Source organism: Bacillus rossius, chromosome 6, assembly GCF_032445375.1.
Source record: "Bacillus rossius redtenbacheri isolate Brsri chromosome 6, Brsri_v3, whole genome shotgun sequence".
NCBI classification, from domain to species: Eukaryota; Metazoa; Arthropoda; class Insecta; order Phasmatodea; family Bacillidae; genus Bacillus; species Bacillus rossius.
Genome location: NC_086334.1, coordinates 9,738,160 through 9,753,190, shown reverse-complemented (window position 1 = coordinate 9,753,190; position 15,031 = coordinate 9,738,160). Strand labels below are relative to the sequence as shown.

Genomic DNA, 15,031 nt, shown 5'->3' with positions numbered 1-15,031 from the left:
TACTACTTGTTCAGTTATTTTGATAGATTATATTTTGCACATAATTACATATATATCTTTGACACATACATTTAAATAAAGCATGAGAACAGTTCTGTATGAATAATAGCCTTTAAATTTGTTTGAATTTGTAGTTTTCGTAAAAACAGCACTTAATTGTGTAAACATGTTGCCTTTAATATGCACGTAAAATTGAATTACGCGGGGCTTTCTTCAGTCCACGCCGCTAGAATGCGCTGCAGTCTGGTGTCTCGCGCTTCGCCAATGCTAATTGGCCTGAGTTTCCCATATTATCCTATTACAATATTTGGAGTCAGTCGCGTCCTGGTCTCGAGCGGAGACAGACGTGTTCGTCGCTCCGCGAGCCGCGTACTTTGCGCTCGTGGCTAGTCGTTCGTTCAGTTCACAGATTGTCGCGGCAGCTGAGCTGCCACCGCGAACCAGCAACGTGCTTAATTTACGAGTTTTCGGGAGACGTGTCCAGCTAAGAGTTTCTACAACGCGAACGTGTTACGGGTTTCTGAACTTTCGCCGCCTTAAGGGACATTACGTAACGGGCCGCGTACGCACAGCGCTCCGTCTTCGAGCCCTCTCTAACGGGGTCAGCTTAGCATTGAGAACTTTACGATTCGTGTTGAAACATATTCGCGAACAGTACGGTCATCAGGGAGTCCGGGTCGCCGCGGTAGGGCACTTGTTCCGCGACGGTTCCGCCAGGCTGCGGCAGGTATTTATACGTTAATAAAAATAGGCTCGTGAATTCGTTAATGCCGTGTTCTACTTGCGACAGCCTACCAACATTCCTCACCACCTCACTCTCCCTCCAGGTCCCGCATTCCCCGGTCCCGGCCACGTTGGCCTGGACCCACACCTCCGACGAGAGCAGTACGGGCATAACAGGACATTTACTTCAACGGGAAAACGGGGACTTGAAGCCGAGGGACGTCAATATATAAAAAAAAAACATTACGATACGACATTTAGTTTTTAAAATACAATTTTTTTAACTGTCTATACTTACTATAAAAACCTACATTTTTAAGTAGGTATCTAAAATGTTGTATTTACTGAACTATTTGGTAGATTTCAGTATCAATTTTTTTTCCAATACTTTAAGATGTGTAAAATCATTTGGAAAAAATAAATACCGTTAAAAAAAATTTGTTTATATAATAATTTTCTTTTAAATTTTGAAAAAATATAGGAAAAAAGCATCGAGACTTTATGGATAAATTCATAGCTTGTTGTACATACAATCTATTGATGGGTACCGATACGGTCTCGCTAGCTCTATCTAGAAAATTAATGTTACATTTTAAACCTGCACATACACCATGCTTTTTTCCTTTTTTTTCAATTGCTTTTAATACATGATTTTGTTCTGCATGAGACACGACTGTAAATGGGTTGTGGATATTGTGTTCAGGAACCTGTAGTAGGTATGGTTTTTTGGCTACATACTACAATTTAAATCATTTTGGCATGTTTTTCCTGATGTTTAAAAACATCGGTTTAAACATCGATGTATCGGTTTTCAGAACGATGTTTTTTGACATCGATGCTTTTTCGTTTGAACATCGATGTTCGTGATATCGATTAGGTGCTGAAGGGGGAAGGGGGATGGGGGCAATTGGGAAGCAAAGTACATAGAGGGGAGTACAGAGGACGAAGAGACCACAGATGTAAGCTCCAGAGGGTGTGGAGGCGGACAGAGAGAGGGCGGAACACCTTCCTGGTGAGGACGGGGAGGGAGTGGAATGGGCTGGGGGAGGAAATGGTGGAGGTCAGGGATGGGAGGGAGCTGAGGAGAAAGCTGATGGAGGGGGGGGGGGAGAGGGGAGTGAGTGGGAGTTCTTGCCACCGGGTGAAAGCCCAATTGCAGGTTAAGTAATAATAATATGTTATGTTAATAACAATAGCCGCCATCTTAATTTTTTTAAATATTTCCCAAGAATCATGGAGCTATAAATTGTCAGGAGGCTGCATGCTGTGACATTTTAATCCATTTATTTTTTTTATTTTTTATATAGTTCTTTGGAACGAACTAGTTCGTTCGGAACTAGTCACTTCAAAGACTAGTTCTTTAGGAACCGTTCTATTGAACTACATCGGTCGCGGACTGTATCACGGTTTCCAATGTTTAAACAAAATATTCCATACATTACACCAACACAATCGTTACAGACTTTTTGTTTTATGGGCATTTCTTTTTCTATAAATAAAAGAGGCACACAGTAATCCGATGCTTGTAAACAATATCTCCCATTACAAATGAGCGACTATCATATTGTTTTTCTTTCACACACTTCTTACATTTTTGAATGTGTATTAATTTATTTTCTGCAAGTAAAGTGCTTATTTTCACATGTTTACAAAACAAAATAATGGTATAGTGTTTTCTCATCTGTGACAACCTAAGCTGATTTTTTTCGTATTAGGTAAATTTATTATGTTTCTTTAAATTTTAGTGTAGTTTTGTAATGTGTGGTCTATGTGTAATGAAAGTTTAATTTCAGGTTGTATAGGCTATCTGAAATTTAACGTAATTACACTTATTTACGTGACACGTTTTTTAATGTCAATATGTAATGTAAATGTCTAAAGAATATTAGATAAAAATTAAGAGTTCACGATCGTCAAACGATACATCATTGCGCAAGAAAGAACGAAACGAAAATAATGACCGACAGCCTAACTACGCAATTAAATAAACTTACTGTGTGAACTATCTATGTCTTTGAACTAGCTAGTTCAGTGTGTATATGTACACCCTTTCTCTTCGGTCTTCGTAGTTCAGATCAGTACTTGGAACGTCTCTGCTTGGAACTGAGAACTGACGAAGCGATGGGGAAATATAGGTAAGGGGGGGGGGGGATGAGACCAAATAAAGAACAAACGTAAGAGAGGGAAGAAAGCAAGAAAGAAAGACGTGGCATATTGGGTGACAGTGGTTTGTTTGGGGGGGGGGGGGGGGTTTATCTTTCGCGCATGCGCAGTAAGGACCGAACAGAGTAGGAGACGAGAAACACGCAAAGAACGAAAGAACGATTGTTTTTGGTAACAGCGAACTAGTCACCTAGGGATCTTTCGCGCTTGCGCAGTAAGGACCAAACAGAGTAGGAGAAGAGAAACACGCAAAGAACGAAAGAACGATTGTTTTTGGTAACAGCGAACTAGTCACCTAGTTCGCTCGTCAGAACAGTTCCAAACGAACTGGTAGTTCGCGAACTACCCATCCCTAATATCGATGTTTTTAAGAGAGATGTTGCATCCTTATTAATAACTGCCTTACCAGGCATATTATGTAATTTGTTCTAAGTTGTTAAATTTTAAATGCATTTAATTAAATCTTTGGAAACAATTTCCCTGCATGAGTAAATTTGATTTAATTTTCGGAATATTGGAGCACTTATTTTAAGACATTTCTAGAAGTTTACAGATTATTCTAAGGGAAAAGAAGGTACTTCGAAATCGACCTACGCTAGTAAGCTTTGCTGCAAGGGTATTTTTAAATTCTGTGTAATACTTGTATTTTCTCTTTCTAATTAATACTCTTTCCTACACAACTACTCAAGTTGTAACCCACTTCACAATAATCATCTATGATGAAAACATATGACTGACACCAAATTAAAAATACAACCGGTAGAATTAAATTTCGAAATAATGTCACGGAAAATAATCAGTTGAGGTAGGAAGTCATTATTTTTCTTAGTTCCATCTCGTAGTAAATCCGCAGTCAAATCAATGTACTCCATAAAGCCCTATGCATAAATTAAACTGTTTTTAAATTACCTTGTTTGTAAGTTTTTTCCTAACCAAGCGTAAAAGTATGTATTAGTGTCCGAACTGTACGAAAATATGTATACAGTTAAATATTTCTGATTATAAAATTGTTTTATATTAATCAAAACAAGGTTTCGTATGATATCAAATAACAAGTTTTAAATGTTTTGTCTCTCGTCTACTTAGTGCTGATTAGTCTTGCTAGCCCTATCGTAAGAGAATAAATTAAGGTACAATGCTTAGGTTTTAGTGCACAAAATGTCACGAAATAAATTGAATTTTTTTACTTGATAATTAGGTTTGTGTGGTTGGGAGAGGTTTAGTAAAAGTTATTTCTGCTCTAAATTTACATATTTTATTTCTATTACTTATACAATCTATTTATCTTGCTGTATTTAAACAACAATACCATTTACAACATATAGACCTGGCTTTTTTTTTACTTTTTATTTTGTTTTTAAGTTATGTACCTACTTTGAATATTTGTACATTTTAAAAGTCATTATTACTAATAACAAATTCTTCTACTTATGACACTAAAAAATGGTATGAAATAAAGAAGTAACAGGTTTAACTAAATTTTCAGTTTATCATTTTTCTTTTCTGAAGCATTGAATGCTCCTTGACAAGTCGTTGAAGGTATGACTAAGATACGTGGACGAACTACCAGTGTTGGCTAACACTTGTAATTGTGTTTCTAGGCGTGGCATCCGGAATGAACAGCACATTGAAGCCTGAAAAACAGGTGTTCCAGCTGAAGAAGTCGAGGAAGGATGGGTGAGTGTCGCCTCGTCCTGGACAGTGCTCAAGCGTAGCATAGCGTGCAGCTGTGTGACTGATGTGTGTCGTGCAGTCTAGTGTTGCAGGTGCACCACAGCATCCCGGGGAGGGGAGGGGACGTGCAGCGTGTCAGGTTCACAAGCGCCGTGTTTGACGAGAAGGGCGAGCGACTCGCGGCTGTCGACCACCGCGGCAATGTGTTCATCATCGACCTGGTAGCCTGCAAGTGAGTGTCTTGAGGCATGCCGGATGTCTAAAGAGCACATTTTGAGCCAGCCCCAGGGATGATGGATTTGGTGGCCGTGCCAATTGCAGGGTTTCACTTTCTAGAGGAGATGTCAAGACAACCTGTCTCGGAGCGTGCCTGCGAGTTCCGTGTTCCAAACTTTTCTGTATGAAACGAAACTATGTAAAAACTCTTGCGTTAGCTTTTACAAGAAAATGTAGTGTCTACAAATGGTACTGGCTAATGAGTTCCTAATTTGTGTAATGGTACTGGCTAATGAGTTCCTAATTTGTGTAAATGTATGCAACATATATTTTGATTAATGGGTACGTGTACCTGGCTTATGTGGAAACACAAATACTGCTAAATCTTGATTAACCACCATGAATTTACAACGTACTGCTACTGTAGGAAACTAGTAAGTTACATACAAGCCGCAGTTAGAAAGAAAAAATTTTTTATGACTGGTTCAAAAGCGGGTGTTCACCTGGGAGGGTGATATAGGAGGAATGCCTTGGCCAGCAGCCACATTGAAGAGAAGCAGAACCCTGGGTCAAACTCCATTTGCATCCTCTCCTTCATCCACATTCCAAGTGTTATCCTCCCAACTGTTTAATAAATAAATATGGATTAATTGGCAATTGCACCTGCATTTGAAGGTTTCTGTAGTTATTGAAGGTAGTGCGATAGTGTTGTAATTGAGTGAAATGTTTGTGCAGGGTGTGGTTGGTTCCGTCGCTCGGCATATGCACGGTAGTGGCATACTCCCCTTTCACGAGCAACACGCTTGTCATGGGGACCACAGATTGCTGTCTCAACTTCGTGAACACAGGTGAGAAGATTCTCTTGAGTGTTGCATGACACCTTTCTTCGTCCCGCTAGCCAGTCTGTAGCGTTTGTGTCCCGAACATCTTCAAGACCACCACCGTAGTGTAGCAGTCTACATATCAGTATGTTTACTGCCATTTTGGTTTGGCTAAATGAACTATTATTGCCAATTTAAGTACCAAATTTCGTGTAGTTGATTAGTGGGTGACAGAATAAGGACAGAACTAGATAACTGTTAGTGTTGTAGGACAATGTAGGATTATAAACTTATAAAAAATAAGCATAGCTCTGGAGCACTAAAATTTGATAGTTTGAAAATGATGACTGTGCTTGCATCCCTCCGCGACCACTGGAACAGAACATAGGGTACCATGTGGCCGGTGCAGGAGCCAATGAGCTACTCAGTGAAATGTGTACGTGCTTGTTTTCTCTGGCTGCAGAGACGGGCTCCGTGACGCAGAGCTTGAAGGGCCACACCCTCCCGGTGAAGCAGATCTCGTTCTCGAGCCAACGCCACTTTTGCCTCAGCGTGTCCGAGGAGGAGGCCATCGTGTGGGACGTGGTGGCCGGCTGTGCGGCTCACCGCCTCGCCACGCGCTCCGACGTCCTGGTCAAACAGGTGACGCATGCGTCTTCCGATAATGTCTCGTCCTTTAGTTTAGTTGGAGATGGTACTGAGATGAGGCTAACTTTCAGTTGTAGGGTTCACTATGACCAGGGGCGTAGCCAGGGGGGGGGTTTTAGGGGTTCAACCTCCCCCCCCCCCCCCCCCCCCCCAGCACCAAATCTTTAATTAATTTCTTATTCATCACTCAAACAAATTCATATTAAAATTAATAAAATTTTTACCATTACAATATTTAAATTTAAGTATTTAATTTAATTTAAGCTAAAATAGCACTATTTTACACCTTAAAATCCAAATTTTCCCGGGGGAGGACCCCCAGACCCCCAGCTTTAATACGGGGGGGAACCATGCTTCTTAACACCCCCCATACACAAATCCTGGCTACGCTACTGACTATGACCATGGATAATGAGTTGTGCCATGGGTCGGAAGCACGATGCTTAGGCAGTCGGTCCTCTGAGAACTGAGAAACACTGAGGAGACATGCATAACGTGTTGAAACCTTACCGTTAGTCTGATAGTTTCATGATTATCATTGCTCCAGGCTGCTGTGTTACTAGATGGGGCTCGGATGTCGCTGTGTTGACAGGTGCTGTTCATACCCGGCACCGACCAGGTGCTGGTGTGCTTTGAAGATGACAAAATGAACGTGTGGAACATCGAAACGCTCGAGTGCATCAGGCAGATTGTTCCCGACTTGTGGAAAGGCAATCATCTGCGAACCATCGCTTTTACAAGGTAACTTCCAGGCTCTGCCACGGAGGCAGATGTGTAATTGTTTGGTTCGCAAGATACTTGCAAATTGACTGTGCATTAAGGCTAGTAATAGTTGGTTTTGACACTGATTTAAAGACATGTTCCACTGAGAGTGGTATTATGAAGTACACCGGGTGATGTTAACTGCATTAACAATTGTACAGTAAAGTTTCTGTCTATACATTTATATTCAGAACCATGGCTGTGTGGGATGAGCGATTTTGCTTGATTATCGAAAGTCAAAATAATTTTGACGGTAATACAAAAAAAAAACTTAATATATAGAGCAATAAATTTTAAAACATGTTGTAATAAGTTTTTCCATGGCAAAATAAAATAAACAAAGGAGCATTTTTTTTTCATATCATAGTTAATTAGGTTAACAAGCACCTGAATCCACCCAAAGAATGAATACTTATCTGAGCGGTTAGGTATCTGACAAATCACAGAATGTGCCCAACTGTAAATAACTAGTTACAGAATGCTGAAGAAGAGTGATGTTTCATAGTTGTAGGGTAAAGTGTTTGCAGTGGACAGTGATGCAGTGGGTTGGAGAGCATTGAACTGTGACGTGTAGGGCGGGAGGAACTGTAGGTCTGCCTGATGGGCAGGAATGGCCGTGTCATGGTGGTGGGGGGCCACTCGCCACACCTGGTCGTGTTCTCCCTGGACACGTGGAGCCTGAGGAACTGCGTTCCGCTGCCGGGGCAAGTGGGCGGGGTCAAGCACATCGAGTTCCTGCCGCAGGAGCTCGACGCGGGTGCCAACAAGGTGAGCCGGTGTTGTGCAGCATTGTGACCAGGACAAGCACAACTTTCGTAACTCGTAAGTTTAAATTAAGCCGTGCGTTAGTAGTTCTGTGGAAATGTGAGGATTTGTTAAAGTTGTGACAGTCTTGCCAGGTTAACCACCCACATGAGACTGCTCTGCGGTTGCAGATCCTAGCCTTGCTGTCGACAAACTGCACGCTGTACTTCCTGGACTTGGAGGCTGAGAGCTTGTTGAGGACAAACCTGCCCCGGGACGCCACTGCACGTGAGTAGCGAGCCGCGCTGCGCTCCGTGCAGTGTGTGGCGGCAGCGTGCACTGCTTGCTCGTGGGTCGGCAGGGAGACTGGCGTGCAGCCCGACGGGCCGGTACGTGGCGATGCTGCTGCACTCGGGCGACGTGAACATCTACCAGAGCAGCCGGCTGCTGGGGCAGGTCCCTGCGGTCCCCGGGAGGGGACCAGAGGTCAGAGCCCCGCGGAGAAGATCGCTCGGCAAGCAGCGGCATGCGCTGCTGAAGCAGGCAAGAGCGTAGGATACTGTCTCTCGTGTTATTTGTACTGTTACTGTTCTCCTGAAATTAATTTTCTCTAGTCTATGTTAATAAGAGAGGTGAAATAAATAGCTAATTAAAAAAATTGTATGTGGTAATTGTAAGTTAATAAAAAAAAACGTAGTAAAGATGTTTTTTTTTACTACAGGTGAACGGGATCCCGAAACTTGGTATAAAAGTTGGGAAAGAGACCATTCCCGAACTTCAGGATAATATTTTTTATCCTCGGGATAATAATTCAGGGAAAAACAAATTTTTTTATTACTAAACATTTATGGCCTGAAAACTAATTTTTATGGTATAAAAACATAATATGCATACATTTTTGTTGCCATTTACGTCACGTAACAACTGCAACTTTGCACGTGATTGACAAGACAAAGCACAAAGCCACCGAGTGAAAGCCCAATTGCAAGCGATGAAGTGAAACATACAAGCTCTAATTCAACTGATACTGGTTTATACAGCCAAAAGAGGAAAATATGTACAAAAAATGCAAAATCTCTTGGTTTAATGAAATAGTCCCTTCAATCATCAACTAAAGTTACAACTGTAAGAACCAACTTTGTGTGTATGTGGGCAGTTATAACATTTTCTCATAATATGATCTTAAATTGCTTAGCAAATTTGTCAGTTTTTTTGTCAGAAACTTGCTAATGGTCTTTATGTCAATGGGAAATGAAACGAAAGCCACAAAAGATGGCTGTGTGGCAGTGTGAACATGGTTGGTCGACGTGGTGGTGTGCAGTGCTGCCACACTCACGACGCAGGGCGTTGCTCAGATGAAGGGGCAGCTGCAGACGGACCGCCTGCGGCCCATGCTGAAGCAGTTCGGGGAGTACCCCGAAGCGTACCGCGGCCTCATATGGCGCATGCTGTCCCGGCTGCCCGGCAACCAGGCCGCCTTCGTGAGCCTGGTGAGCCGCGAGTGCCCCCTGGCGCTCCGCGACGTGGACCATGCCTTCCCGCGGGAGTCCCGGACCGTCACCAAGAACCTGCGCAGGTGCGCCGCTCCGCACGGCCCTCGTGGTGGTTCGGTTCTGTGTTCGCGATGCCAACAAAGTAGATCCCTACCTGTAATACCTGTTACCAAATCTGATCTTGTTTTTTATACATCAGACAACCTTGTTGTATGATGGTGTGATGAGTATAACGTCACAGATTTAGAAAATTATTCATTTTTGTTTCTACATCAATTTTTTTTTTATGAAATTTTTTAACTGTATAATCTCACATTTAACTTAAACGGTTTACCATTCTATTTAGTTTGAATTATTTAGTCTATGTTACAGAAATAAAATATGTACATACATATTAATGAACTATAATTATATTTGATAACAATAGTACAGAAATGATTGAGGCAGGACAAAAAGTACTAGTGTTATTCATCATAATGACTGGTATTTTATAAATTTCTTAAATTATGATTTATGCCCCATTGTTGAAAGTCCTAAAATCCATGAAAATTACCCGCCGTTCTAATTATCGGACTCACCCACAACCTCTTCTGCCATTGTCAGTCCCATACCACTTGCCCTCGGCATGTAGTTGTTGAAACCCTAAGAATTTAAGCTACTTGATTCTAAGAAGTGCCTCTACTCTACTGTACCTTTTTGAGTTAGGAATATGTGGTTGTTATCAGTGGCATCCTAAATTCATAGTTCTGTTTTCTTAATACCTAGTTGTAATAGTTAGTAATAACGTAAAATGGGCTGTGGCACAAGAAAATACAGCTCATAATCTGTAAAGGCACTCCACTGTGTAAGCTAGGCTCTTGTTTATTTCCTGTAGTTACAGACCTCTTTTCATGACAAAGAACAACCTCTCTTATTTAAGGTTGAAGACGCTAGTTTAGTTCAAGATCGAGCAGTGTAGCCTTTGCAGTTTTGCACAAACCTGATATCCAGTGTTGTGAGTTAGTACAGTACTTAAACTTTCACATTTTACAACTATGCACTACTAAATATATAAGTTAACCAAATTGAGTTGTCTTAAATTGGTAGCCAAATGTTTCTTCTTAGATAAATTAACCGTCAAAAAGAGGGTATATCTTGGAATAAATGGCATCTGAGAATTGAGTAAATATGGTATGTAATGCAAATTAAAAATTACCTTTATTTTTTAGAAGAGCATAAACCTTATTTTGACCCAGTTTTGTTTGTGAAAAAATATTCTGTGGAGGTTTTATTTCAAACACGAATATCGTATATTGAATGTGTTGTTAGTAGGGATGTGCGAATCCTTGATTTTCAGTTCGGTTCGAATCCGATTCGAATCCCTGGCAATATTTGAGATATGAATCCGATTCCGAATATTAAGCACAAAATAATTTAAAATAACTGATTAATTTAAAAATAATGTGTGTTTTCTTTTCTCTAACTGTAACTACTGGCAATTATTTATTACACTGAGATTAAAATGTTTATAATTATGTAAACTTAATTAATAATAAACACTTTAAAATATGAAAACCAAAACATATTCGATCCTCCAACTCAATCGTAATAAACTGCACGCCACAAGGAAATCTCAGTTTTATAAACGTTTCAACAAACGAAACCATTTTTTCTCCAATAAATAGCCAAGACTTTTTTTCTTGTTGGTATGTAATTGTTTTTAGTTTATAGTTTGCTATACTGCGAAATTCGTAATTATAGTTTAAGCTTTAAGCTATCGAAATCTCGAAATTCTTTAAATGTCACAGTGTTAATTATTTAATTTACATATCTTTCTTTGATACATCATATTATAAATACTTACGTAATAGTAGCCTAATTTTATTTTTCACTGCTAGTATTTTTGTGCCGTATTAAATTAATTTATAACTTTTGTGAATATTCATAATACTGTTCGAATCCATGTACGTGCAACGATTCCGGGTTCGGGTAATTGTGGATTCGAACCGTACCCGAAAATATCGGGTACTCGCACATCCCTAGTTGTTAGACATTTAAAGGTTAATACTCTTAACACGGTCATCCGGGACCAAGAGAGTGAGTTTGTAGTGTGTTCCTGGCAAGCTGATGCGTGGAGCTGGGAACAGGGACGTCACGGGTGATGTAGTGACGAGTGACAGTCTGGCCTGTGTGCCTTTCAGGGTCCTGTCCTGCCTTGCCCACTGGTGCCCTCTCTTCGCGGAGGTCGAGTACCTGCCCCGCCTGGCGCTGCCCTTCGTTGTCCTGTTCCAGAACAACCCCTTGGACTGCTTCGAGATGCTCGTCACCATCATCTGTGAGTTACCTGCGCAGACGTACCCCTCATCACGAGGATCACGTGTTGAAGTGAACAAGTTGTATTTTATAACTGCTTGTATCCTGAGGCTGTCTCATACATTTACGCTTTTAGAACAACAGCAAATTTGTTCCTGTAAGTTTTTCAATGTAGTATAGGGACAGTATATAATGGTGTATGAAACCGAAATAGTTAACACTGAAAAACAAGGTCAGTACACCATGTGGCACCAAAGGGTAACTAAAATCATGATTAATTAATCTGCATTTTCATAAAAAAAAAAAAAAAATCAGGATGTCAAGGAAAAAAATGGAAAAACTTGGAATAGTCGGGGAATTTCAACTTTCTTGAAAAGTCTGTGAAATGTCAAATAAATGTGTGTTAGGTCAAAGAATTAATTTAAGTGGCATTTGGACAAAGGCTTGTTTTTTGGCAATAAGCTCTGTGAGAATATATATATATATATATATATATATATATATATATATATATATATATATATATATATATATATATATATATATATTTTTTTTTTGTTGAATTGAATATGAATATCAAATTATTCACAAATACGAATTTCATTTAAAATACATAGTAAGAATGAGAATTAGAATCCCACTAAAAATATTTATTTTACATCATGTAGCAACTTCTCGAAAAGTAGACACATAATATTAAAGTGGTTAAATTAGTCAACTACAATAATTATATGAAAAATGTTTTTAAAAAATTAAAATATTGAAATATTTTTTTTAAATTATGCACATGACCAAAACTGACCTAACATAAACCCTAACCCTAACCTAACAAATAGTTAATTTTATACACATGTTTGTATTAATAAGGAATACTAAGAAATTTTTTAATTTTTTTGGATTTCGGTATATCTTATCACGTTATCAGTGTATTTATATCACTCTAGTCCTTTTATTTTATTTCTATTGATTATTTGCATGCACACTTAAAGTTAGTTTTTTATCATGCCATCTAAGTATAACTTCTAATGGGTGTAAATAAGTCCTACACACCCATTTTTTTATTCAAAATTTTTCTTATAAAACTGGAATGGAGGCCGTGACAGGAACGTGATGACAACACAAGGCGGTGTCGAGGCCTGCGTGTAGTCGGGGACGGGGTGGTGTGCCCGTGCGACAGTGAACTGGTGCCAGCTGTGGTTCGAGTACTTCCCGTGCGCGCCCACCAACGTGCTGGCGATGGTGGAGAACGTGCTGGGGCAGCACGACACAGGCCTGCTGCAGTTCCTCTGCGAGCGCGGCGTGGGCTGCGAGCTGTACGCCTGGGAGCCGCTGCGCACCGGGCTCTCCCAGGTCCGTCTCCCGAGGCCGGTGTGCGAGTAACATGCCTGTGATACGTTAGCTGAGCTTCCTTACCTCACGTGCCTTGCACGTTTAAGAGAGTGATGCTGAGTCCCCAGCACGGCTTTACAGCGGACCCACTGCATTTTCAATAATCTGGCAACTGCAAAGTCTCGAACGTGCCGGATTATCGGAAGTCTGCTGTACCGCTAAACCAGAAGTAAGCCGGTGTCTTTTAATGACTTTAATGTAACATTGGAATTTTAAATGTTTCTACATCTTTAATATTAAATGCAGTAGGATAAGATATTTACGAAATAGAATTTCTGTGGAATGATTTATAAGCAATGTTTTTTTTTTTCCTCCAAACAATAACCTTGCTTTTTGTTCTGAATTTTGTAAAAAAAAAACACTGCTGTAAAGAAAAAAATAACCTCTTCTTTTTCAGTTCTCTAGCTTTGGGACATGAAAGTATGTACTGTGAAACTGAAGACGAGTGTGCTTGTTTGTGTGCTGTCAGGTGCTGTCTGCGAAGGAGTGGTGTGTTCTGTGGGATCACGTGCTGACGAACGAGCCGTCTTTCCTCCTAATGGCCGTGGTGGCCTACAACATAGTCTGCCGTGCTGCTATCAAGACCTGCAAATCCGCAGAAGACTTTCAGGTACGAGTTCTGTTGTTTCCTGTTGCAGATACGTCAGTTCAATGCAGTATCGAGTTCTTAACATGGTCGTTTCGATCCTTGTGAAGCTTGAATTGTGTTCAGACATCTCTGGCTACAAACTAACAAGTTTTCAAAACTAAATATAAATTTATTTTAATAACATATGTTTTCTGAAAACAAAGGATAACAGAGGAAAATATATTTGACCACCTACTGTCATCAAAACGAGTAATGCAACTGTATCTTTTAACAAGCTTTTAACAAGTTCTGTAATCTGGATTGTTTTATCCAAAATTTAAACCCACCACCAAAAACATACACTCAGAAAGCAAGCGTCGAGTAAAGAGACCGACACGACACGGAAGTCCCTGCAAGGTTTCCTGAATGCCAGTCAGCGAGTGTCCGAGCCGTGGCAAGCGTTAACGCGGCTCGCGGGAGACTGGACGCACATCTGCGTCCCATTCAGTCAGTAATTGGTTACACTGGAACTGTATGATCGAAATACACTTACAAACACTGTGTTAATAATGACTGACCACTGTGTGTTTTTCCCAGAGGTTGTACCACAACAAGAATGCAGTGGACATGAGGAGGTTCCTGGCCAAGTGCTACCAACTGCTGGAGGGGACGAGTGAAGACATCCACCCCAGGCAGTACCTGCGCCCGTTCCAGGCGCTTGAGCCCAGTGCCTACCCCATCTTCAGCGACTACGCGAAGTGCACAGTGGACCACCAGGCACGCAGCCCCCTCCCTCCCCCTCCCCCCACCTAGTGTCTGTAAACAAATTCTTACGTATTTAAAGGCCTGTGTGAATATTAGTTTTTTAGTTCGCTTTGAATATGAATACGATTATCAAATTATTCTCGACTAAAATTTCAAATTTGAATAGTAATAATTAGGGATGGGACGAATCCACATTTTGGTCGAATCCGAATCCTTGTTCGAATCCTCAGTGTTTGTCATCGAATCTCGAATCCCAGTCCCACACTTCGCTTCACCACATGTTATTAAAAAAAATCACACATTTATTTTAAAAAATTACATAGGCCTATGTATTAAAAAAAATCACATGTGTATTTATAAAATTATAAAATAAGTGCATAGTGTATACACCTGATATAAAATAGAGACAAATAACTTTAAAAACCACACACGTAAGTTTGCATCTGTCTAATTCTCTGTTAAATTAATCCTTCCTATGTTTTCAATAAAATACGTTTGTATAACAAACACCATTTAAAAAAAGTTACGTTTTTTTCTGCAATGTTATATTATTGAAAGTTGGAAATGATAGAGTAGTTATGCTAATTGACAAAATGCAGCGTAGTTTATCTTATGTTTGTGCCATTTCCGTTAACTTTATAATATAGTTTAGGTATACCTACAATTTTCTAGAGCTGGACGAACCTCAGTTCTCTGGTTTCGAACCGAGCCGAACCGAACCTCATACAGAAATAATTGTTTTCAATTAAAATGAACCGATGACCAGCATTTTG

At 40.2% G+C, this 15,031-nt stretch overlaps 1 protein-coding gene across 6 annotated transcripts in view; it reads left to right on the top strand.

Moving 5' to 3' along the window:
- LOC134532587 (TBC1 domain family member 31) overlaps positions 1-15,031 on the top strand; it is a 29,782-nt gene continuing 14,751 nt past the window's right edge. The window contains exons 1-14 of one of the 6 annotated variants that reach the window (XM_063369141.1): positions 1-727; positions 4,488-4,563; positions 4,640-4,792; positions 5,512-5,624; positions 6,061-6,239; positions 6,838-6,986; positions 7,616-7,775; positions 7,943-8,039; positions 8,113-8,294; positions 9,107-9,327; positions 11,425-11,558; positions 12,714-12,886; positions 13,395-13,535; positions 14,091-14,270. In XM_063369141.1, coding sequence (XP_063225211.1) covers positions 4,502-4,563; positions 4,640-4,792; positions 5,512-5,624; positions 6,061-6,239; positions 6,838-6,986; positions 7,616-7,775; positions 7,943-8,039; positions 8,113-8,294; positions 9,107-9,327; positions 11,425-11,558; positions 12,714-12,886; positions 13,395-13,535; positions 14,091-14,270 — 1,944 coding nt within the window. In that variant the 5' untranslated portion in view covers positions 1-727; positions 4,488-4,501. Of the gene's footprint in view, positions 728-2,817; positions 2,859-3,200; positions 3,692-3,737; positions 3,803-3,975; positions 4,017-4,487; positions 4,564-4,639; positions 4,793-5,511; positions 5,625-6,060; positions 6,240-6,837; positions 6,987-7,615; positions 7,776-7,942; positions 8,040-8,112; positions 8,295-9,106; positions 9,328-11,424; positions 11,559-12,713; positions 12,887-13,394; positions 13,536-14,090; positions 14,271-15,031 lie in introns of those variants that run through there. The other 5 variants (XM_063369144.1, XM_063369143.1, XM_063369140.1 and 2 more) reach the window with 5 other exon arrangements.